The following is a 26,600-nucleotide window of genomic DNA, read 5'->3' as shown; positions in this document are numbered from 1 at the left end:
GCAGCAAAAAAGGCAATTTGACTGTTGACCTTCATAGTGAGATGATTCATGTATAGGAACAGGGATTTCTTGCAGTAATTGTGCAGGACCTTGGTGAGACCACACATGGAGTATTGTTTGCAGTTTTGCTCTCTGTACCTGAGGGATGATGTTTTGGTTGTGGATAGTGGGCAACAAAAGTTTACCAGTCTGATTCTTGGAGTGGCAATAATGACGTACGAAGAGAGATTCATTCAGTCAAGATGATATTCACTGGATGTTAGAAGAATGAGGAATGATCTTGTAGAAACCTGTAAAATTTTAGAGAGGATAAATACAGAAAGAATCTTCCTGCTGACCTGGGAGTCCAAAATCAGAGTTCACAATGTAAGGATACAGGGTAGGCCACTTCCGATTGGGATGAGAAATTTCTCCACCTGGAGAGTGTTGAATCTATAGAATTCGCTACTGCAGAAATAAGTTGAAGCTAAAACATTGTATGAATTCCAGAAGGTGTTGAGTATAACTCTTTTTAAGGTGAAGATATCAAAGGGTTTGTTGAGAAAATTGGGAACAAGGCTCTGAGCTGGAGGATAAGCCATTATCATCTTGAATGGTGGAGGTGATGCAGGCCAAATGGCTAACTTTTACTTTCTGTGTTGATGTGAACCTCTGGCATAAGAATGCCTACAGTGGAGGGAAAACATTTGAGAAGAATCTGTACGTTTTGAATCTCATTACCAAAGCTCAAGTCCAGCTTTGAGAGAAGCATGTGCCAACTCGGGCATCCCACCCTGCCTTTCACCAACCATGAAGCCCCTACATATTTTGCCAGTTTTTACATGCTTCCCATATCGTCTGTTGTAATTATTAAACAACCATCTGGATCTATTGCTTGGCCTTGCACCATCATCACTTTAGCCATTTTACCATTTTCCGTCCTCTACATGACCATAGACCTCGCATGTTTGGTCTAACTTTCCAAACGACCTCCCCGGTTTTTATCGAGCTCACCACTTGTCAAAAAATCATTTGTAACATTGTCTAGTTTTGATTGAAAATGTATTTCATAACTTCATGATCTCGATTCAATCAAGGTATTGACAGCGCTAGATAAGTAATATTTTTCAGATATGTATGACTTGGATTGTGTCTCATTATAACTTGTATGTATTGAATGTTCATGTGTCTGTATATGTAGATTGCTGGAGAAATCAAAACAGCGAAGCGAGAGCTGAAGAAAGCTCGAACAGTTTTGCAGATGGATGAACTGAAATGCCGTAAACGAGTAATCAGACGCTTAGGCTTTGCTACTTCATCTGATGTAATTGAAATGAAAGGAAGAGTTGCTTGTGAAATAAGCAGGTGAGGCATTAAGTAAATAAATTTACATAACCGGCACTTTAAGAAAACGTGACTTATCGATTTGAGTTGTCTCTCGATCTGTTTGTCTTTTTCCACCTAGGTCCCCAAAACTCCAGACATGTGATCATTTTCAAGGGCGCCCTCGTGCTCCATTATAAGCACATTTTGTTCTTAAGCAAACTTAAAAGATTTGAGTTTTAATTGTGCTGGTTACAACATGAGTCTTCCATGCATTTTTATTGTGCATTTATATTGCAGTTTTTGTATTAAATGCACAGCAGTTTTACTTTTTTAAAAAGAGTTGTGGTTGCAACAGTAAAGCTACTTAAATTAAGGATTAGCCAACTTTACATTAGTTCCCTTTTAAAATCTGATTTACATTACATTATTTAGCATGTGTGTAAAGCTGAAACTGTTTACATCAGTAATAAATTTGTGCAGTAAATAAAGTCTTGTATAGACTCTACAAGAGAGCACTTAGCAAAATTGAGGCACATGGAATAGAAGGTAATCCTGTTGAAGAGTGTAAATTCAAAACTTCGACTTGCTATCCCTCTGCTGCCTGACTTGCTGTGTTCCTCCAGCTCTACACTGTATTGACTCTGATTTCACCATCTGCAGTTTTTGCTATCTCCGAATAGAAGGTAGTATACTGGCATGGATTAAGAAATGGCTAACAAACAGAAAACACGAGTAAATGGGTTATTGTCATATTGGCAGGCTGTGACTCGCAAGATCAGTACTTGGCTCCCATGTGTTTACAACAGACTTGTTATGACCAAGGCTGGATGAGTGCATTGTTATCCTCATCGCAAAACTGCACGGATCACAACACAAAATAATTTGCCAGTTACCAAGATAATCTATTAAATTTCTTATCTCTCGTAGATTTAAACAAAATCAATTAGCTGGGTTTCCTAGTAATCACATTTGCTTGGTTTATTCTCAAAAAGACTTATTAAATTAAGGAACAGTGATTAGTTATCATGTGTGTCATTATTATGGAAGTATAAATGTTTATGCCTACAGCTATCCCAGAACAGACAAGCAAACAAACATCTCTCTCGCTCTCTTTTTCTCAATACCCCCTCAACTCTTCCACTGCCTATCAATAAATCACTCTCTCGCCTCAAAAAGAAAAAACAGATTTTTCGGCAGAGAATGATTTTCTGAAGGAAAAACAACACTTTGACTAGCGGCTTATTCATGAAAACAAAGGATAAAGCATAATATATTCTGTGGCTCTGAAGTTCTGACATTTGGTCAAGTCACTAATCATATTTGTTTCTCTCTGAAGTTTTGCAGATTCTCAGGAAATAGAATCTTGTGATGTTTCACCAAGTACTGTTTCAAAAGTATGAATAAGATTTACCCTTTACTCAACATGAGGGTTCTTTTAGAAATTGGAGATCAGCTGGGCACCTTGTTATTTGCAGGTTTTCTTCCAACTCAACTTATTCATGGCAAGCTTTCCTCCAAGTCAGTTTGCTTTTAACAAGCTTTCTTGCAACTCAGCCAGAGTAGAAACAAATATCTTCTCCAATACGGTCCTTGTTTAAAAGCAGCCCCTGCAGGAATCTACAGCAAAGCAACCAGTTATCACTAGTCATGTATTTACAGGAAGTCCGGTTTAAAAAAAAATCTTTAACGTGCCCTGTAAAATTACAATGAACTTTTTTAACAAAACCACTCCAAGCATTTCCATAAAACTTAAAATCCAATTTTGACAATCCTTTGAAATTTAAATCCTCCAAGCAATAACAAATTTAATGAATCTTCATAACAATGTTAGTATTTTGGATGAGGGGATCACATGTAATGTTTCCAAATTTGTGGATGACACCAAGTTAGGTGAGAATGTGTGCTGTGAGGGTGATGCATAGTAACTTGCAGAGGTTTGCAGAGACTTAGTGAGTGAACAAGAACATGGCAAGTTGTATAGAAGGTGGAAAAATGTAGGCTTACCACTTCAGTCAGAAGAACAAATTTTACAGAATATTTCTTAAATTGTGAGAGGTTAGAAAGTGTAGATGTACAAAGGGACCTGGGTGTCATCCTCATTAACTCACTGAAGGGTGACATAAAAGTGCAGCAGGCAATTTGGAAGGATAATGATATGTTAGGTTTTATTGAGGAGCCCTTGAGTACGGAAGTAGTGTGAGGCCTTGCTTCAATTTTCTTGAACCTTGGTTAGACAATACCTGGAGTACAATATGCATATTTGGTCTCTTGTCTTTGGAAGGTTCTATTGCCATCGTGGGAAGGCAATTAAAATTCAACAGACTTATCTCTGGAATGACAGTGCTATCCAAAGAAGAGAGATTGGCAAATCTAGAGTTAGGGTTCGGGTATTCTCTAGAGTTTTGAAGAATGAGAGGTGATCTTAGTGAAGCCATAAAATACGTTAAAAGGGATAGATAAGGGAAATAAGGTCATTATGATTCTATTACTTTAATCAGAATCTAGTGCATAGTTATGATCATAGATCATGGGGACACTGTTACATCGATGCTCAGAGTCATATTCCATGAAAAATCAGCTCCTCATTGCATTCATAATCAGAGCCCCATTAAACTTTCAGGATGCTGCCTTGTGAACAATAAGTTCACTGTGACCTTAATCGTCTGGCACCATAGCATCAACAATCAGGATTTGCTGCAGGAATAATCAGCATTCTATAACATTAATAATCAGGATCAAATTAATTATACACTTACTATTGCATCACTTTCCTATTCCTTCATTTATCACGAATTATTGCATCAATAATCAGAACAGTAATACATTAAAATCTGAACTGTTTTAATTTATAATTCAAACCCAATTACATTAATATCAATATGCTGTTAGATTGAAGTCATGAACTGGTTATGCATTAGTTCTGATCATATAAGATGAATAATCATGGTGTTAATGCATTAATGATTAATGTCCAAATGTGTTAATAATCTGTGAAAAATTCCCCATGTGGTTATTAGGTGAATTTCCCCCTTCACAGTCTGCATTAAAATGGAGTCACATTGGGAAAAAGTTTGCAAAGAAGTGCAACGTACAAACTAAAGCCCAACCAAAGATTTAAGTTAATCTCTGCATTATCTGTACTTTTGCAATCTGGAATGCAATTTATAAAACCTTAGCTGTATCTTTTGTTTAATAGCTTTATCAACCAGTTGTTAAATTGGTAAACACAACTTCCTGCACAAGAGTATGCTGTAGTGTACAATTATACATAATTCAATTGAGGTATGTAGTAAAGTATGAATTATACAAATTAACATCTAGATTTTGTGTGATTAGTATTAACCAGATAATTTGTTTTCTTGTAGTGCGGATGAACTACTTCTGACAGAAATGATGTTTAATGGGATCTTCAATGATCTAGCAGCTGAGCAGGCTACAGCCTTACTGAGTTGCTTTGTATTTCAGGAGAAGGTAAATATATTCATTGATCTTCCTCTTTAAGAAAAATACATTGTAAAATGATTCTCCTGATGTACTTGTCATATGGATGATAGTTTGGCATTTGTTCCTGTACATACAGTAGCTAGATTTCATCATCAGAGTAAGACACTTTTATACCAAATGATATCAACAGTTTGTGTTTTGCCATGGCTTCCCCTGTTTTTGATTGGAATCAACGAGACTGTGGTTGGATAATATCAGTACAAGGGGTATCATTAGCAGTTTCAGGTTATATCTCTGAGAGAGGGGGAATAAGGAACAATCAGTCTAATTCTTTCCATTTACATTTGCTCCACAGGTTGGCTAAACTTTTCTATTACTGCTGTTTGCTTGGTTCACCTGGTGTTTGTGATAAGTTGCTGTGTGCAAAGCAACTTCCTATGTTTCGATAATGCAATAATAACTACACTTGAAAAATATTTGAGCTGACTGTAGAGTGAGATTTGGGAAGACCTTTGGTTGTGAAATATATGTTATAAATATGCAAAATTTTTTTTTTGTTTTAAGATCCATTTAACTCAACCAGGAATATATTGCAAGCTCAGGAATGCCCAACTCTGGCTTTAAGGGTTCAACATGATTCTAAATTGTAACATTTTGAGTTGTTGACAGTTCAGGAAAGCTTTCTAAATTTATCCCACGACAAAAGTAAAATGAACACTGCCAAGCTGCCATCTAGGATTGACTTAACAAGCTAAATCTCTTGGTTGTCCTGCTTTATAGATCAGCAAAAATAAATTTCTGTAAACATTAAAGTTTGTTATAAATCTAGCCTTCTCTCCAAGGTTCTGCAGTTAACAACTTAAATATGAACTTAGAGATGATATTTGGCATAATAATGCAAAATGTGGACAGTTTTAAGTTGATTATTGATTCAGTAAGTGTGCCTGGTCAATGAAATAAATGTAGATTACATGTGGACTGTAATCGTGTAAAATAGCCGCAATACGTTCCTTTAAGTTGGTGTCAGCCTTCTGTCTTGTAAGACAGTGGTTTGTGCCATGATGGTCAACTATTTATTGAACATCAGGTGTGGCTTGGGAGCCTAGTTAAAACATGCTAGTCTCTGCCGTATTTGCAGCAGAAGGTGACATTGTGTTGAGAACGCGTACCCCTTGCTGGCCTCTGTTGTCTGGCTAACTGAGCTTTTCATTTATGCTTTCATCTTTCAGTACCCTTCTTAATAGCCTCTTGATGCTTTGGTTGTCAGCGCCTATCTTCCCATTGTCTCTGTCATGTGCAATCTTCACATCTGGCTTGAAGACAGGCACACCAGGGTCATCCAGTGTCAGTTCATGTACAGATTTTTGGGTCTATTAATGATAAACCATAAATGCTTGAATGTGATCAAACCAGCACAGACAGTTGTCTGAGTAATGATGTATACTGATGGGATTGGAGTTCTTCAGCATCTCTGAATTGAAGAAATTTTCCTGCCAAAGATACTGAGGGTGTACTTCGGAGAGCTCGGTTGATCACCATGACTTTTTCTCTTTTGTTTATTATTTCTCTGGATGTAGAACTGGCTAGTTAGGCCTGCATTTATTGCCCATTCCAAATTGCCCTTTGGAATGTGGTGGTGACCTGCTGTCTTGAAGTGCTGCCATTCATATGGTGTAGGTAATCCACACTGCTGTTAGCAAGAGAGTTCTTGGATTTTGATATAATACGAACGAAGAAACAGTGATGTCACAATTGTGGTTTCAGGATGGTTTTCTGGACATATTTTCAAATTATTATTGTACCAAACTTAATTGTGGAGTCATACAATGCAGAAAAGGCCCTTCAGCCCAAGAAACCTGCACCAACATAACGACCACTAAAATACTATCTGGATCCAAGTCAGAATGATGTGTGACCAGAATTGATTGCACATATTCTATTAGCCATGTAAAGATGCTGGTGGGCCGCCTCCTTGAACCACTTGTCTGTGGTGGAGCGAGTACCAGTGTGATGTTAAGAAGTGTGTTTCAGGATCTTCACTCAAAAACCACCTGGAAACTGATATCCATTTCAAGCCCACTGACTCCAATAGTCATCTAGAATACACCTCCTCCCACCCACCTTCCTGCAAAAATGCCATCCCCTATTCCCAATTCCTTTGCCTCTGTCGCATCTGCTCCTAGGATGAGGCATTCCACTCCCGTACATCTCTGATGTCCTCGTTTTTCAAGGACCGCAACTCCTCTTCTCTCTTTCTCCCCCCCCCCCCCCCCCTCTCCAGCCCCACCACACCGAACACTTTTCCCTGCAACCACAGGAAGTGCTACACCTCCCTGCTCACCCACAACCCAGGCCCCTAGAAGACATTCCATGTCAAGCAGCTGTTCACCTGCACATCTGCTAATGTGGTATACTGTATCTGCTGTTCCTGTTGTGGCCTCCTCTACTTTGGGGAAACCAAGCAGAGGCTTGGGGACCACATTGCAGAACACCTACGCTTAGTTCACGCTAAACAACTGCACCTCCCAGTTGCAAACTATTTTAACTTCCCCCTCCCATTCTGCAGACATGTCCATCCTGGGCCTCCTGCAGTGCCACAGAAATGCTCCCCGAAGGTTGTAGGAACAGCACCTCATATTCCGCTTGGGAACCCTGCAGCCCAATGGTATCAATGTGGACTTCACAAGCTTCAAAATCTCCCCTCCTAACACATCCCAAAACCAGCCCAGCTTGACCCGCCTCCCTAACCTGCCCTTCCTCCCACCTATCCCAAGTAATTGCTTTCCTAAGAAAGCGCCTTAGCTTTAAATTTGTTAGAAGGGTAGAATTGATCCTGAACTCAAAGCACACTAAAAGCATGTGCAAGACAGACAACCTGAGCACACGTGTTTATTTACAGTGAATGATAACTTGCTTTATATTGGACACAGATTGCCTATTGAAATCACAAATTGTGAGTCTAGCAGTTTGCAGATGTGGAGCAGCAGTGAAACCCCTCTATCGTTTGGATCAAATTCTTGGATAGCTCTTGGATTATATTCTCTCCCACAAAAGCCAGAGGGCAAAGAGGCCATGGTGACCAAGCAACTTTCAAAATGGGGCTTGGGCTTTCAGGACTATGCCACAAGATTGTTTGGGACAATAAGTGGATAAAATTGCTCATCGTTAGAGTCATGTCCATGTGGTGCCTAATCCGGTGCATGGCTGGGGATTGGGGATGGTAGCCAGGAATCGTGGGTGCTGACATTCAGGAGTGGGGTCAGCATTCAGAGAGGTGGCCTTGGAAATTGTTGGGTAAGAAGAGAAGATGACAACAGAATGACATCTGGGAGAAGAAGAAAACGAGGAGAAAGAAAGACACAAGTAGCCAGGAAGTTTGGGCTTCTGCAAGATAGTGGAAGAGGACACTCTGGCTCTTTGCAGAGTCAGAAGCAGCAGCAACAACTTGGAGTCAGAATAGTACTGAAAGAAGTCGGCAGCAAAATGGAAGAGTGTTGTTGGAAAGGAGGAACAAAGGATTAGGAAGTTTTATATCTCACCTTGTTTGGTATTGAAAATGAATTAATGTCGAATAATGGAACCCACGTGCAGGTTTTAGAAAAAGGAGATGAAGAGCCAAAAACTTGAGTGATTGGAGGGCACAAGGAAAATGTCAAGTTCTTGACAAAACGCATTTCACACCACTTGTGCATCCATGTGCTGAAACATTGCTCACACCGATTCGATCATTCACAGCAATCATGGAGCAAGCTGTTTCAAAACAGAGCTCTGTAGGACACAAATTCCTCACTGGAGAAGCGAACGACGTGGAAAGAATTAGTATGGAGTGACAAATATTGTTCATGGCAGAGTCAAAAGTTCATAAAATGGCATAGGAAGGCTGGATTTCAGTATAACCCATCACTTGCTGCTACTTGGCTGAAAATAGTGAGCATTTATGTATTGAATTTAGCTGTCACAGTGAATCTTTCCATCAGTCGACCCTGCATAATATGTAACGTTCGGTAGATTTAATTTTGTTTGGAATTCAAATTTTAAGACCAAGTCAAGAAGCTTGCAAGGAAATAAGAGTTAAGAAAGAAGTTTAAAAAAAAACCATACGACTGCAGTTCCATGAAGTTCTTTGTGTGCCAAACAATAGATTAGCCAAACAGGCTGGTAAATGTGGTTTGAGTAATTATATAGATTGGAGAGTTTTGAATTGACTTTGTTTATAGCAATGTTTGACAAGTATTTGCAAGCAATTCTAAGTGATTTTCTATAATAGCCATTGCAAGCACAAGAGTGTTGGGACTTTCCAGTTCAGTAAATGTAGGGTTTGAGAAGATATAATTTGAGGTCTTCAAAGTAAGGAAAGGATTAGATACTGTCCAAATGAGTAAGCTGTTTCAGCTGGATATGATGGAGAGTTTGAGGGATAAACTCAAGTTAGAAAAGCTTTGAGTTAAGCTATGTGCTGGAAGTACTTCCTTCACAAAAGATTGTTAGCTTGGTCATAAAATGACATTTAAAAAGAAAGGTTGGATAATTTCCTCTGAAATAGTGTGGGATCGACTCCAACAAATTTTTATGGTTTAAAAGGAAAACAGTGTTGGACTACAAAAGTCCAAATTTCAAATGAATGAGAAAGGATGTGGATCTGGTAAATGGAATAAAAAATTTGGTTACTAAGACAGCAGTTCTGAAACAGAAGCTGTTTAGTTTTGAAATGGGGGAATGTCGATTTTAAAACTTACTTATCGAATGGAAAGGGTTTGTGGAAATATCCAACATTACATAAATGAATGAGAAGATTGTTGAAAGAATTAACGTTAAGACCCGGGTATACAATAAAATGATATGTTAATATAGAACGTAAAAGGAGGTAAAATCAAAGAAGCCATGCAAATAGACACCCTAGACAGACTGATCGCTTTTGCTTTCTTAATGTAAAGGATAATGGCAAAGACTATAACTGCATAAACAAGACTACTTTCAAAGAGTCAGTGAGCTCCGTAAAGGGCAGTAGAGACAATCTCATAGAGAATGAAGGAGACACAGCAATGGTCAAGTATTTCACCTATATTTACAGAGAAAAGTAGAAGGAAACATGTGTAATTGTATTGGCACAGCCATTCTTTTTGTGGTTTGAATGGTGAAAGCTCTGTAATTCTTTCACCTGCTATGATTAATGCAGAACAATAATACTTCCCCTGGCACCCCCCTCAAAAAAAAAGTTAACTTTTTTTTCTGGTGATACGTGAAATCATACAAAATTGCAATCCTGATCCAAAAACTGAGCTTTGGAACTCTAATTGACACAGCCTTACAATCATTTGCAATTATGTGTTTCCCTTGAGCCTATTCTGCCATTTAAGGAGATCATGGATGATCTGTGGCCCAACTCCATATACCTGCCTTTTGATCCATATTGCATAACACATTTGCTGAACAAAAATTTTGCTATCTCAAAGATTTAAAATTAACAACTGTCTTAGCATCAGTTGCTGTTTATGGAAGAGTTCCAAACTTCTACCACCCTAGTGTGAAGAAGTCCTTCCTAATGTCACTCCCGAACGGTGTAGTCTAATTCTAGTTCTGAGCCTATGACACCTAGTTCTAGAATCCTCAACAAGTGGAAATATGTTATCTTTTTCTTTCCTTTTGAATATTTTGACCTGATCACCCTTAACCTTCTAAATTCTAGAAAAAGCAATTTTTATGTTCTTTCCTTGTAGCTTAACCCCTGAAATGCAGGTATCATTCATGTAAACCTATGTTGTAGTACTTCCAAGGCCAATTTATCCTATTTAAGATGTTTTTCCCAGATCTGGTGTCAGTACTCCAATTGAGGTCTAACCAGGATTTTGTATAGCTGCTGTATAATTTCCATTCTATCTCAGTGTTTTTCCTGTCATGTTTTGCAAGCCTGAAGTTTTGGTAAGGTCTGCTGTCAAAAGATATTCCTTTACTATTCGGTAAATCCTCACTTTGAACCCCAAGATCTATTTGTAATTACTAATGTTGGTTCAAACTTTGTGTCTGGCCCAAAATGGTCAGGTATGCAGCTAAAGTGATCTTGCAAGTCTAAAAACTAGGAGATTTCCAATGTTGTGTGGCACTAAATCTTGATAACAGATCAGTGATACAGCAGTTTCATTATGTCTGTTCTAATTTACAGGCAAATGAAATGCCCAAACTGACAGAACAGCTAGCAGGCCCATTACGACAGATGCAGGTAAGGCTGTTTTGTTGTTTATTGTACTTATTCAAATATTTATGGGTGCAGTTCATATGCCAGTACTACCAAATCATTAGCAACTACTAATTTTTATTATCATTCTACTTAATAACAAATAAACTGTAGCACTGTAGGTATATTTTAGCTATTATATTGTTCTAATTTAGGATTACGCTATTGTGGCCTCTTCAGAATTAGCTGAGCCAGAGCATTAAGATTTAATTAATTACATGTCCTGCAATGTCTCACAAAGACTTGAGTATTTATTACCAGCCCGATTCTTCCCTTCCCCATTTCCAAACATGGATCTTGCTTGTAATGCCTCAACAGCTCTGCCCACACATGCATGCGGTAATTACGCTATAATGTGTTCAAAATGACTGTGTAGTTTTCCATAGAGGTGGTTTGAATTTTCCCAGGATTTCCTCAATATTGCTTTCAAAACCAGTTCTGTGCACTAACGTAATATTTGTACTAAATGAGTAGCAGACAATGACTATTCCCCCGCCTTGACATTCAGTAGACTGTCACTGAATCTCCTACATGCAGAGGGTTACTGTAGAAGGGAAACTGAACTGGATTGATTTAAAACTGCAGCTACTCGAGAGGCCAGAAGTCAGTAAACACTAATGCAATGCAAATATCACAGGTGTAGGGAAAGTCCAGTCCACGGATAAGATAAGACCATAAGAACCAGGAATGGGAATAAGCCATCTGGCCCATCAAGCCTACTCTGGCATTCAATAAGATCGTGGCTGATATTTTTATGGACTCCGCTCCACTTAACCTGCCCACTCACCATAACCCTCATTCCTTTACTGTTCATGAATCTATCTTTGCCTTAAAAACATTCAACGAGGTAGCCTCAACTGCTTTTCTAGGCAGGGGATTCCACAGCATCACAACCCTTTTGGTGAAGAAGTGCTCCCTGAACTTAGTCCAAAATCTATTTCCCCATATTTCGAGGCTGTGCCCCCTGGTTGGAGTTCCAACCACCATTGGAAACAAACTGTCTGCTTCTATTATCTATTCCCTTCACAAGTGATGGTTTGAAAATCAAGATGTGACTTGACCAGAATCCAAGTAGTTCAACAATCAGTTAGTGAATGGGAGAATTGGTGTCAGGAAAGACAGCAGACAGCAGAGTTTTGGATGTCCTCAAATTTAAGGAGGGTGGACTGTGGCAAACAGTCTCAGAGTGCATTGGCATGGTTAGTCCTAAAGGTAATGAAGGCATATGTGATTTTTTTCAGCTGCAAATGAGAATAGATGGACCGGGTGGGGTGTTGTATGGAGGTAGAAGTATATTGTCTTAGCACAAATATCTCTGTTGAGATCAAATAATGACACAACGAATATTACGAGTATCTATATCTCAGACTGTTATCTCCAAAAAATATTAAGCTGGTGGCTAGGAGATGGAGTTTGGAACATGGATCAAAGACAATACCTTCAGTCTTCCCAAAATTTGTGACTTACTGCTGCTGATACGATAGTTGCCATTCAAAACATTGGAGCAAATTGTTCAAAGTGATTGGGGTCACGAAAACCTTAGCTTTTTTCTCCAACAGAGGAAACTACCTTAGTATTAATTTTCTTTTGCTTGCTTTAACTCTGATTTGGTGGTTTAATTTGTGAGCATCGGTTACCAGGAAATTAAAGACACAAGAGGCCTACATTTCCAATCTTATTCAGTGAAGCAGGAATTTGAGCTCAAGCGGTTTAAGGTTTTACTTGAACCTGATACCCATGTATTCCATACATTTGTATACAAAGTTAAATATGTACTTAACTTTGGCATTTAAATAAAGCAGGCAAAATTCAATCTTTTCAGGCTTGCTCAAGTTTCATTTCAGAACATTTAAACTTAAGCACCAAAGCACTCAATGCCAAGGAAATTTGCAAAACAGTTGAAACAAGCGACAGAAAGACTAACAGACTTTGGAAGACTTTTATGATTTGATATTCAACAAAGAAAAATTGCGATAAGGATGTGTTTTACTCCCTTGGTCATTTATTCATTTTTCGCTTATAGATAGTATAGTGTACAAAAGCCATTTTATCTAGTAGGTCACATGGCAATTCCAGTGTAAAAACAGGTTTTTGAGCCCTTTTAGCTCGCGTAGATGTTTATCTTCTAAAACGAGAATGTGAATGCACTGGAAAGGGTGCAGAAGAGATTTACCAGGATTTTGCTGAGCTGGGGAGTTTTAGTTATGAGGAGAGATTGAATAGATTGGGGTTATTTTCCTTCGAGCGGAGGTGATTGAGGGGGAACGTGATTGAGATTTATATAATTATGAGGGGCATAGATAAGATAGACAGGAAGGAATATTTCCCCTTGATGGAGAGCTCAGTGATTGGCGAGCATAGATTTAAGAAAAGGAGCAAAAAGTTTGTAGGAGATGTGAGAAAGATTTTTCTTAAACCTAGAGGGTGGTGGGAATCTGGAATTCACTACCTGTAAGGGTGATAGAGGAAAAAACCCTCCAGCCAGCTCTTCAAGCCTGCTCCACCACTCAGTAGGATCATGGCCGACCTCTTTGTTTTAAATTCCACATTCCCATCTACTCCTGATGATCTTCGATTTCAGTGTCTGATGACAGTTTTAAAGATATTAATGATTCGACCTCCACTGTCTTCTAAGGCTGAGAATTTCAGTCGCACAACTGTCTGAAAGAAAAACATTCTGCTAGCCACTGTCGTAAAAAAGCAATCTCCAATTTTAAAACGGTGCTCCCTTGCTCGACTCAACTACGACAGGAAACATCCTTTGTACATCCACCTTGTCAAGACCATTCCAGATCTTATACACTTAATCAAGTTGCCCCTCAAAGTTGTAAACTCCAGCAAAAATGAGCCAAACTGTGCCAGTAGAATAACCCACTCATCCATAGGTATCAACCTAGTAAGCCTTGTCTGAACCACCTGCACAGCGTTTGGATCCTTCCTGAAATAAGGAGACCTGAACTGCACAGAGTTTTCAAGATGTGGTCTTATCAGTGCCTAGTGTGAGTGAAACACAATTTTTTTTTGATCTATTCCTCTTATCATTTACTTCTTGATTTTGTGTTGGACCTGTGTCGTAACGTTTTATGGCTAATGCACCAGAACGTTCAGATCCCTCTGCACTTCAGATTTCCTCAGTCATTATCCAGTTAGGTCATACTTTGTTTATTCGACCTCTCAAAGTAAACAGTGTCATATTTTCTAACGTTATACTCTACCAGATTTTTGCACGTTCAGTCAACCAGTCTTTATCAGTGTACAAGTCAGCCGTGTCTCCTCTTCACAGCATACCTATCTTTATGTCACCTGCAAATTTGGTTACTCTGCAAACTCTCTCCTCAGCTGAGTCATTGTAATTGATTGTGCAAACCTGAGACTCAGCACAGACACCTGTGGAACCCCACACATCCTGCCAGTCAGTGAAAAGCCCAGTTATGCATCCTTAGTTTGCTGCCAGCCAGCCAATTTCTATCCATAATAAAACAAAGAACTGCACAAGCTGGAAATCTGAAAGAAAAATAGAAACCTTTAGTCACTGGACTCAATGTCAACTCTGCTTTCTCCCAACAAATTATGCCAGATCAGAGTTTTTCTGGCAATTTCTATTTTTGTTTCAATTTCTATCTGCACTAGCACCTCCTGCACCCTACGTTTCTAGTTTAAGCAAGAGCCTTTTATGTGGTATCTTGTCAAATACCCACTGAAAATCCAAGTACAGTACATCAATGGATTTCCCCTTACTGCATATTACTCCTTCAAAGAACTATAATAAATTGGTTAAATGCAATAGCCCTTTCACAAAACCATGGTGATTCTTCCCAATTTCCTTACTTTTTACTGAATGCCAAGCTGTAACTTCTTTGATCAATGAAAACACCAACCCTAGGCTAAAGGCCAAGCCACCTCACCTCTTGTCCTTGTTTTCTGCCTGTCTTCTTAAATAAAGAAGTAATGTTTGCTGTTTTCCAGTCTGATGGAGCCTTTCCAGAATCTAGCAACTCTTAGAAAATTAGCACCAATGCATCTTTTCCCTCATTGGTTATCTGTCTTAGGACCCGAGGATAAAGTATTTCAGGACCCGGCGATTTGTCAGTCCACAGCTCGGTCAGCTTATTCAGTGCCATTTCCGAGTGATTGTAACTCCATTTACTGATATGTACCCATCAGCCTTTTCATCATTCCGTGTTTTTATTTTCACCAGTCATCTGATATGCCACTTATATTTGCATATTAGTAATTTTAGCTGCTATAGAAACACAAATATCTCTTAAACATGGAGAAGACAAGCTTCTTGTGAAGCTCTATGCCTGTCTTGTGTAGAAGAAATCTGAATGGAAATTAACTTGAATTAATTTTTTCCATGTCTGATTTCAGGAATGTGCCAGGAGAATAGCCAAAGTTTCAGCAGAAGCCAAACTGGAGGTCGATGAGGAAATGTACCTTGACTCATTTCGCCCCCATTTAATGGATGTTGTGTTCACGTGGGCGAATGGAGCTACTTTTGCTCAGATCTGCAAAATGACAGAGGTTTTTGAAGGTAATAAAAGCGTTTATGTTCCTTACAATTGTTTGAATTTACCAATGACCTCGATTATACTAGTTTAATATGCTCTGAAAGTGCTTTGACTCAGAATTTGGAAACAAATGTTTGTCTTTATCTGCACGAAGTCTTGATTATGGGTAACAAGGCAATATCACAGTTTCGTGCTTTCAAGAAATTCTGCATCCACAGCTTATACTTTATCCATTAAGATACCCCACTCCCATTTCGGATGTATTAGCTACTGAAGGTTAGTTTAATAACTTTGGTAAATACCACTTACAGTTTAGACCCACACATTAATTTTGTTTCTTGTCCCTTTGGATAATCCAGCATTTTCATAATTATAATACTTGGCAGTTGTGAAATTAGAAGCTGGGCTGAAATCACCTTTTAATAACCTTGCTAATCTCAGGAATAAAAGGCGCACTTGATATGAAAGGGCAGAATAATTGGTAGGAAGAGAAAAGAATCTGTTCTTCATCAAAAAAACCATATGTGGAACCTCTTAAAGTCATTACTAATAGTGCAAAGAGATCCTATGTTACTATTCTTTACAAACCATGTATTGTTTTATCAAGAAGAGCATTTGAGACAGAGGCCACTGTGTTTAAAAGGAACATCGGATATACTTTTTTATGTAAAGGTCTGTAGGGAGTGGATGAAGGGAGGTTGCAGATTGTTGTCACAAAGGTGCAGCTGCAGCCAAGATGGACCAATGCCATGTTTAATGATCTTCAGTGCTGTGGTTCAGAATTTTAGTTCAATGATCAATGCATTTAGTTCTTCCTCTTTTTAATCTCTTTTTGTTGACCTTTGCATGGCCCATGTTGCTTGTTAAGTGTTAAAGTCGAATAATTAAACCAATGACATTTGTTAAATATTTTCCTATTGATTGTGTTGCAGTTGATTTTATGGAACATTTCAAACCTGTTATATTGAGTTTGTGATCAAAAAAACTAACAATTTCAGTAAATTGAAGACAAAAGAAGTTATGGTTGCCATGGTTCATATTGGTATAATCAGCCCTTCATTGATTTTCTTTATTCCCTGCATCGGAGCCTTAAACTTTTCCTACCCTGGAACCTTTTACTTTTCTTACCCTTTTTCCTAGAAATTCTAGGTGACGAAATTGCACAGGAAAGTCCCTCAAAATCATCTCTGCTTCTGCAAGGTTTAAAGTTGCATCCGTAATAACTGCTGTAAAACTCTGGATTTAAACATGCTATCTGTTCTAGTGATCCATTGCATTGTGTCAAGTTCTGCTGTTTAATGTTCTGTTATGTTTTAATGAGTTTAAAATGGCACGACTCTTTGAGCTGTACACTCTAATGTCAAATGTCATAGACCATAAGATGTAGTAGCAGAATTAGGCCATTCAGCCCATTGAATCTGCTCCACCATTCGATCATGATTGATGTGTTTCTCAACCCCATTCTCACTGGAACCCTTGATCCCTCTACTGGTCAAGAACCGATTTATCTCTGTCTTAAATGCACATAATGATCCAAAGCCTTCTGCAGTAATGAGTTCCGCAGATATAATGCCCTGTGGCTGAGGAAATTCCTCCTAATCTTAGTTCTAAAGGATCATTCCTTCACCTGAGGTTCTGCCCTCAAATGCTAGTCTCCTACTAGTGGAGACATCGTCTCCACCTTTATTCAGGCCTCTCGGTATTCTGTAAATTTCAATGAGATCCTCTGCTCCCATCCTTCTAAACTTTATCAACCTCTCCTCGTATATCTAGCCTTTCATTCCCAGGATCATTCTTGTAAACCTCCACTGGACCCCTCAAACACCAACACATCTTTAGATTTGGGGCCCAAAACTGCACTCAGTATTCCAAATACGGTCTGACCACAGCCTTATACAGCCTCATCAGTATATTTCAACTCTTGTATTCTATCTCTCTCTTGAAATTAATGCTAACACTGCATTTGCCTTCCTAACTGCCAACTGAAAGTGTATGTTAACCTTAAGAGAATTCTGAACTAGGTCTCTCGTTCTAGACAAAGTGTAACAGAACAATCTTGAAAACGTATTCAGCTTCATAGTCATAGAATCACAGAGTCGTGGCCATAGATGTCTACAATACAAAAAAGGCTTTTCGCCCACTGAGTCTGTACCAATGAAAACTAAACACCAGACTATGCCTTGCCATTGCAAGCACATATCTAAATAGTTCTTAAATATCATGAGGGCTCCTGTCTCTCCCACCTTACAGGCAGTGAGTTCTAAATTCCCACTGCCCTCTGAGTGAAAAATCTTTCCTCACATCCCGTTGAAACCTCCTGTCTTTTATCTTAAGTCTATTACCCTGGTCGTTGATCCAGGGGGTAAAGTTCCTTCCTTCGAATCTTTTCTATGCCCTTCATAATTATGTACTACTCAATCTCATTCAGCCTCTGTCTCCTCTTCTCCAAGGAAATGACACCAATCTATCCAAGATTTGCAGCTCATGTTGTTGGCTTGCTCGCCAAGCTAGCTGCTAATTGTACAGACATTTCATCACCATGCTAGGTAACATTATCAGTGCGGCCTCCGATGAACCAATCTTGTTCTACTCTGCTTTGAATTCATATGATCCAGTTAAATTGGGTCATGCCATTTCTGGTGCTTTTTGCATGGATTTGTTGATGCATTATGGGTTGAAAATGGAATCCCCATGCATTTTTGTGGTTGCCTTGAGCTAGGATGGTCACGTTGCCCCAGTTAAATTGATGGTCTGAGTGCATTCAGACGAGAGAAAATCCATATTGTTGTTTTCGTGCTGGCTGGTGTCCATATATCGTGATGGCCAGTGGCCTTCTGGCCTGGCCCTCATGAGTGTTTGTTGTGGTGTAGCTGCAGGTTTGTGTGCTATAGTGGTCGTAGGAATGTTGTCAGTTCTGATATGTCGTTGATATCGGGTAGTGTGGCCGGTGTCTTGAGAGCATACTGTGTGCTTTTGGTATTGCCTATTTAATAGGCATTTGTGGATGAAGTTGTTGGGATATTCATTAGCAAATACCTTGGATAGGTGCTCTTCCTCGTCCTCGCTTCGTTCTGGCATGTTGCAATGTGTTATAGCTCATTTGAATAATGTCCTGACACAGCTTTGTTTGTGGACATAGGGGTGATTGCTATGGAAATTGAGGAATTGGTCAGTATAGGTTCCCTTCCTATGTACTGTGGTTTGGAACTCCCCGTAAGTCATTTGTTCTACCCTGATGTCTAGGAATGGAGGTCGATTGTTGTCTCCATCTTCTGTCATAAAATTGATCCCGGTGGAAATGTTATTGATGAGATGGTGTGTTTCTTCTAACTTGCTGCATTTAATGACAATGAGCATGCCGTCCCGATATCAGATCCACAGTTTTGGCTGTATGAGGGGCAGGGTAGTGCCTTCCAGTCTTTGCATGTCTGACTCTGCAATAAGTCCTGAGATGGGTGACCCCGTAAGTGTATCATTGATTTGTTTGTGCATTTGTCCTGCATTTTTTTTTGGCTCCTCAGCATTTGGATGATCCTGTTTGCTATCTGCAGTAAAGCAGATTTTTCTGAAGAAGGGCCTAGGCCCAAAATGTCAGCTTTCCTGCTCCTCTGATGCTTCTTGGCTGGCTGCGTTCATCCAGCTCTACACCTTTTTATCTCAGACTCTCCAACGTCTGCTGTTCCAACTATCCCTGCTGTCTGCAGTGTTGGGTCTGTCTCCACCTGTTGGTAAGTATGTGTATCTGCCAGCAGTGCCTGTGTTTTCTCAATGTTTGTTCATAACGATGGCCAGGCGCCCTTTGTCCACTGATAGGATTATGACATTCCTGTCTTTCTTGAACCCTTCAAGCGCTTTTCTGTCTGTGTTGAGGGTGCTGGACGCAGCAGGAACACTGACTCCAAACAGCTTCATCTGCAAGGAAAACATACTCAGACTACTGGAATTATGCTTCACCACAAACTTCATCTTTAACGGCCAAATGTGCATACAAATCAATGGCATATCTATGAGGTCACCATTATGTTTACTATTATGTTTGTCATCATTAAACGCACCAAGTTAGAAGAAACACACCATCTCATCAACAGCGTTTTCACTGGGATCAAATGTACAAGAGCTGAAGAAGACAGCAATCAACTTCCGTTCCTAAATATCAGGGTAGAACAAATGACCAATGGGGAGTTCCAAACTGCAGTATATAGGAAGGCAAACCGCACAGCAATTTCCACAGCAATCACCTCAATGTCCACAAACAAAACTGTGTTAGGACACTGTTCAAACTAGCCACAACACGCTGCAACATGCCAGAACTATGCAAGAAGGAGGAAGAGCACATATACACGATACTTGTGAACAATGGATATCCCAACAACTTCATCCGCAGGTGCATCCAAGATGAACAACACCAAGAGGGCACAGTACACTCCAAGACACTGGCAACACTACCCTATATCAACACCGTAACAGAACTGACAACCACACTCCTACAACCACTAGGAATCATGGTAGCACACAATCCCACAGTCACACTTCGACAAACATTCAGAAGGACCAAAGACACCATACTCATGACATGCAGAACCAACCTAGTTTACAAAATACCTTTGAATGACTGCAACAAACATTACATTGGCCGGACCAGAAGGAAACTAGCCATCAGGATACACGAATATCAGCTTGCAGCAAAACGACACGATGAGCTTTCCCTCATCTCAGTGCACTTGGATGATGAAGGCCATCAATTTAACAGGGTCAATATGACCATCCTAGCTCAAGCCAATCACAGACACAGACAGGAATTCCTAGTGGCCTAGTTTTCAACCTGTAATTCAATTAACAAACATGTGGAATTAGATCCCATATACAAACACATGTAATAAAGAACTGGAAATGACACGACCCAACTTAACAGACCAGATCACACAAATTCCAAGTGGAGTAGAACAACGTTCCTTCATTGGAGGCCTCACTGATGATGTTACCTAACATGGTGACAAAATGTCTGCATAATAACAGCCAGATCGGCGAGCAAACCAACAGCCTCACCAATCTATCCAATAACTTCATAACTAAAACTGTCCAGCCTGACTTCTTGGAAAATCTCCTCTGTGCCCTATAGAATTCATTCACATCCCTCCTATGATTGTACACCATACTCTAGCTGTGACAAATCAGCATTTTATACAGTTCTAGTATATTCTCCCTGATCTTAAACTCTATGCCTCAGCTAATACAGACAAATATTCCATACGCCATCTTAACAACTTTACTTACCTGAACCTGGGTGCGTTACAGGGTTCGGCCATTCATCGTGTATTCCCTTGCCTTGTTTGTTCTGCCCAGGTGCATCACCTCACACTTATCCAGATTGATTTCCATTTGCCACTGACCAACCATCTGACCCTCCCGTCTGTATCCTCCTGTAACCTAACGCTATCCTCCTCATGACTTACTACCCCACCAACTTCTGTGTCATCTGCGAACTTACCAAACAGTGTCCCTACATTTCAGTCTAAATCATGTATGTATACCAAAAATAGCAACAATCTCAGCCCTGATCCATGTGAACCCCCCCACCCCCAACACAGGCTTCCAGGAACAGAAGCACCCCTCACCCTCTCTGCATCCTGCTGCTCAACGATTCTGGATCCAATTAGCCAGATTTCTTTGGATCCCAAGGACACTCACCTTCACTATCAGTCTCCTCTGCGGGATCTTATCAAAAGCCTTTCTGACATCTGAGTAGACTACATCAAATGTATTGCCCTCATCTACACACCTGGTTACCTAGACTTATAGATTCATACAGGGCAGAAAAGGCCCTTCGGCCCATCAAGTCTGCATTGACATCACTACCATTAAACGCGCACTCATCCCAATCTTCTGCACTTGTCCCTTTTCCTTGCTTGTTCTGATGTTTGAAGTACTCATCCAAATATGTTTTAAAGGTTGTCAGGACTTAAGCTTCCACTACCTTCCCAGACAGTGCATTCTGGATTCCCACCACTCACTGAGTGAAAAGTAGTTTTTTCCAAATCCCCTCTGAATCTCATGCTCCTTATCTTAAAATTGATGTCCTGGTGATTGTCCTGTCAATCAAGAGGAACAGCTGCTCTCTCTTCACCTTCTCCGTACCCCTCATAATCTTCCACACCTTAGTCATGGCTCCCCACCCCCTTTCAAAAAATTCAATCAAGTTGGACAGACATGACCTCCCTGTAACAAAACTGCGTTGACTATTCTTTATTAATCCCTGCTTCTCCGAGTGCAGATGAATTCTGTTCCTCAGAATTGTTTCCCATAGTGTCCCCACCACAAAGGTTAGCCTGACAGCTCTGTAGTTCACTGATTTATCCCACGCTTCATTCTCGAGTAACAGCACCACATTGACTGCCCTCCAAACCTCTGGCACCTCTCCCTGGAGGCAGAGAGGAATTGAAAATTATTACCCTCCCCCTGCTATATCCTCCCTTTCCTCACTCAGAACCTCCTGTCTGTCTATGCTAATTTTAAAAATTGCATATCTGTCTTTGTCCCTGATTTCAGTATCTGCATTGTCCTGTCCCTCGTGAACAGTGGCAACTTTGCTTTTTTCTCACAATTGTTCTGGTGCAAAAGGCAGCCATTTGGTCCATCTTAAGAAGTGAGCATGGAAGGTTTGAATCTTTTCTTCTGCATATGAACCTGAATAGCATTTATTAATGGATACTTCTGATTTTGTAGTTTTTAATCCATGATACCTGAAGAGTATACATGTTTAAATTTATTTCTAAAGACAGTTTTCCTCACTCCAAATGCAAGCCAAGTACTTTGTGCTAATTCTTTCAGAGATTGAGTTTTCACGAGACATGATGGTCAGTTTTCTTCATTTAAAGAAAGCTGTCACGTTGCGATGTAGTTTGTTGCTAAGTAGCATTTCACTATGTTATGAAGGTATTTCTGTTATGTACCAAAGCAGTGAAATAAAATTCTAATTACACAATACTTAAAGCTGTGGAAAAATAATTGTCCCATTTTTGTATATCCATTCATTGAAAAAAAATCTCGTTCCTTGAATATTGCATGTTTCTTAAATGATTTCAGAATTTTCATTCACTGAAGATTCTAAAGTTATCGTTTTGAACCTGTCTCGTGTTCCCACTCTTTAATTCAAAGTTGTATTCCATAATTAACCTATTTGCTCTATTAGTTATCTTGCAAACCTCTATATGGTCACCTCCAATACCTCTGTTACAGTCAGAGAAGCCTTCAGTTTCTCTGATCTTTACTCAAATCTTTAATACAAAGATCAGCATCATAGCTCTTCTAGGCACAGTGTCACTGTTTGAAGATCTCATTTATTTCTTAACGTTCACTTAACAATCTTAACTGAGTGTAGTAGTTGTGTGTGCGTGTGTGCACAGTTTGATCCAGTGACACTCTGTTAGCTTCAGGAACCATATCACATCTTTCAGTTTGGTACTTTGCAGTCTTCCAGACTCAGCACTGAATTCAGCAACTTTGGATGGTCAAATCTGTCCTGAATTTTGTTTCCGTTCTTACATTTGCTTTATTTTTGTTTTGCTTTCATACAGTAGCATATATGCTCTAAGCACTTTTTTTTGTTTCTTTCTTGCCCCATGGCCATGGAGAGTCATTCAGTCTCTCCTGTTTTCCACATTATATATAGAACTTTCCTTTTGGCCTTGCTCCTCAGGTCCTTTGTTCAACACCTATTGCATCTCCTCAGTTTTGATGAAAGGTCACAAATCTGAAGTATTAACTTGTTTTACTCTCCGCATATGCTCCTTAATATGCTGAGTTTTTCCTGAATTTTCTGGTTTCCTCTGATTTATATTGTTTAAGCCATCTAGTTCAATGTTCTATCAGCATTGATGATTGCAATGCATAATCTGAAAAATTTAGTCAAGTAAGACTTTGTTTCATTTAATTTCCATTCTCAGCCATGGAATACTTGTTTCACTTACTTTGTGTTACAATATTTTAACCTTGGCTGCATCAAATTTCATCTGTTGCTTGGCCCACTCATTTTGTTTTGCTGATGCTGTAGTTTCACAGCTGGCACTTTAATTCCACTCTACCTCCTAATTTGGTATTGTGGCCAATCAGACCATTTTCCATTGAGTAACTGAGCCTCCTTCCGCCAGCACACACGCATTAGCTTAATTGCCTAATGAGGTATGACATTAAACTAACATTGGGTTTTAATGATGGGAAGCTTGTTGTGCCCTAGATTTTTTAAGTAAGTCAGAAGTTTTGCTAACAGCCTAGAAACTTTAACACTGTCCCACATTATTTCAGAGAATTTAAGGTTGTAAATGGTGCTTTGATTATTAGTGCATATTGGTGAAAATTTTGTCCTGTTAATGTGTAATTAAAAGTTGAAATGAAACTTGAATTGTGCCAAGTGCAGCGTGGCTCTGCTTTTGGAATCTGCAGCAACTTTAGTTGTCTTGGATTTCTGCCCTGTTCTGATTCATTCCAGATGGGTTTGGGACTTCTTGCAACCTTGGGATTCATGGACAGAAATTCAGTTATAGTTATGCCAGATTTTTTTTGCAGCAGTTCTGACAGTATTGCAGATCAACAAAGGGAGTAATTTATTTCACTACAGAACTTTGCCATGCAATAATTAAAATGATTCTAATCCAAGCCACTTAATATTCAAGGTGAGTCTGTGACATTTTTGTTTGATTTTCAAGGCCCCGTATCTGCGAATGATGCACAGCCTTCTCAGATCTAAAAACATTTATACATTACGGCTAGTCCAAATCTCTGCTTTGAGAATTGCACTTCGCTGAGCGACAATGATGCCTTTTTGTAATGACACGTCAGCTTTATTCAGAAATGCATATTGCTGCACTGCATATTGAGGCTAACATCTGTCACAATGAAAATATGATGTCATAACACTGAGCCTGTCACTTGGATATTTCAACATTTAAACAATGAGCCTGAAATGATTATATTGTGGAACATATGTTTAAACTCGTAAAGTGCTTTGTTTGACTAGGTGATTTTGAAAATATTGGCGTGTGGTAAATAATTCATTCAGGTAACCATTAATTTCCATTCATGGCCTGTTATATTTGTTATTAATTTGATAAAGCATCAGCTGTTGACTTATTCCTTTTCAAGTTTATCGAAGTAACACAGTTGCAGTTTGAAAAGTTGGGACTAAATGTAATGGAGTCAACTGTTCTATTACAAAAATCCATCTTGTATGTAATGTTAACACAGTACCCAAAATGTACTGATTGCTGCCATACATTAAATGATTTGTTAAAAATTGAACTTAATTCTGAACAGAAAATTAGAATCTTTAAATCTCTGCCTGCCATCAAGATATAGGCATTAATCAATTGTGACAAATCCATGAGGCATATAATCTTTTAATTGTTCATGAGAATGGACTTCCCTGGCAATTATTGCTCACCTTAAATTGCCCTGGAAAGCATAAGCTATTTGTTGGAACTTCCTAAGGTTCAAGATTGAGGTTTTAAAACCAGCATTGAAACGAATAGACACATTAAAACATAGAATATAGAACAGTACAGCACAGTACAGGCCCTTCAGCCCACAATGATGTGCCGAACGTTTACCCTAAACCTAACGCCTATTTGACCTCCACCCCTACCTTACACTGTCATCCATTTGCCTATCTCGTAGCCACTTAAATGCCTCTAATGAGGCCGACTCCACTACCCTCTCTGGCAATGCATTCCACATCCCAACCACCCTCTGAGTAAGGAACCTACCTCTGACGTCTCCCCTCTATCTAACTCCACTCACCGTAAAACTATGACCCCTTGTAATAGCTATCTCCACCCTAGAGAAAAAGTCTCTGAACATTGTATATATACCTCTGATCATTTTGTACACCTCTATCAAGTCACTTCCCATACTTTGTCATGCTAAAGAGAAAAGCCCTAGCTCTCTCAACCTTTCCTAATAAGGCCTTCCGTCCATTCCAGGCAACATCCTGGCAAATCTTGTCAGCACTTTTTCCAAAGCTTCCACATCTTTCTTGTAATGAGGTGACCAGAACTGGACACAATACTCCAGATATGGCCGAACTCGGCTTTTCTATAGCTGGAGCATAATGTCGTGGCTCTTGAACTCAATCCCTCTATTAATGAAAGCTAACGCACCATACGCCTTCTTAACTCTATCCACCTGGGTGGCAGCTTTCAGGGAACTGTGGGCATGAACCCCGAGATCCCTCTGGCTCCTCCACACTATCAAGAATTTTTCTGTTAAACCTGTATTCTGCTTTCAAGTTTGTCCTTCCAAAATGAATCACCTTATACTTTTCAGGGTTAAACTCCATCTGCCACTTCTCAGCCTAGCTCTGCATTCTATCAATGTCCTTTTGTAACCTAGAACAGCCCTCTGCACTATCCACAACTCGACCCACTTTCGTATCATCCGTGAACTTGCTGATCCACCCTTCCACTCCTTCAGCCAAATCATTTACAAAAGTCACAAATAGAAGAGGACTCCAGGGCAGATCCTTGTGGTACACCACTCGTAACTGAGCACCATGTTGAATATTTTCCATCCACTACCAGCCTTTGTCTTCTAAGGGTCAGCCAATTCTGAATCCAGTCTGCCACATTTCCCCCTATCCCTTGCCTCCTTACCTTGTGCATGACCCTACCATGGGGAACCTTATCAAATGCCGTACTTAAATCCATCTATCCATACCACATTCACTGCTCTACCTTCATCCATGTGTTTGGTCGCCTCGTCAAAGAATTATTTCACCCTGTGACGCCCCCTCTGCTATTAAATTCCTGATCAACACTACAGCACTTCAAAATTGACACCCAAAATTCTTTACCCTTATCTCCCCACTGCTACCATCCACAAGAATATCAAGCCTGTGTACTTGTACTGAGATCTAATCTGTAGGGAATCTAATCTTAAAAAAAATCTCCATAAAAAAGCACGGTGGCTCAGTGGTTAGCACTGCAGCCTCGCAGCACTAGGGACCCCCGTTCAATCCAGCCTCAGGCAACTGTCTGTGTGGAGTTTGCACATTCTCCCCATGTCTGCCTGGGTTTCCTCCGGGTGCTCTGGTTTCCTCCCACAGTCTAAAGATGTGC

General features: G+C 39.7%; 1 protein-coding gene across 1 annotated transcript in view; it reads left to right on the top strand.

The window, feature by feature from the left end:
- The window catches only part of mtrex (Mtr4 exosome RNA helicase), a 129,881-nt gene that overhangs the window by 94,347 nt on the left and 8,934 nt on the right, over nucleotides 1-26,600 (top strand). The window contains exons 22-25 of the mRNA XM_048527213.1: nucleotides 1,181-1,344; nucleotides 4,671-4,776; nucleotides 10,910-10,966; nucleotides 15,353-15,515. Coding sequence (XP_048383170.1) covers nucleotides 1,181-1,344; nucleotides 4,671-4,776; nucleotides 10,910-10,966; nucleotides 15,353-15,515 — 490 coding nt within the window. The remainder of the gene's footprint in view (nucleotides 1-1,180; nucleotides 1,345-4,670; nucleotides 4,777-10,909; nucleotides 10,967-15,352; nucleotides 15,516-26,600) is intronic.

This window comes from Stegostoma tigrinum, chromosome 1, assembly GCF_030684315.1.
Source record: "Stegostoma tigrinum isolate sSteTig4 chromosome 1, sSteTig4.hap1, whole genome shotgun sequence".
Lineage (NCBI taxonomy): Eukaryota > Metazoa > Chordata > Chondrichthyes > Orectolobiformes > Stegostomatidae > Stegostoma > Stegostoma tigrinum.
Note: the sequence above shows the minus strand (reverse complement) of the source record. Positions and strands in the feature narration are given on the sequence as shown.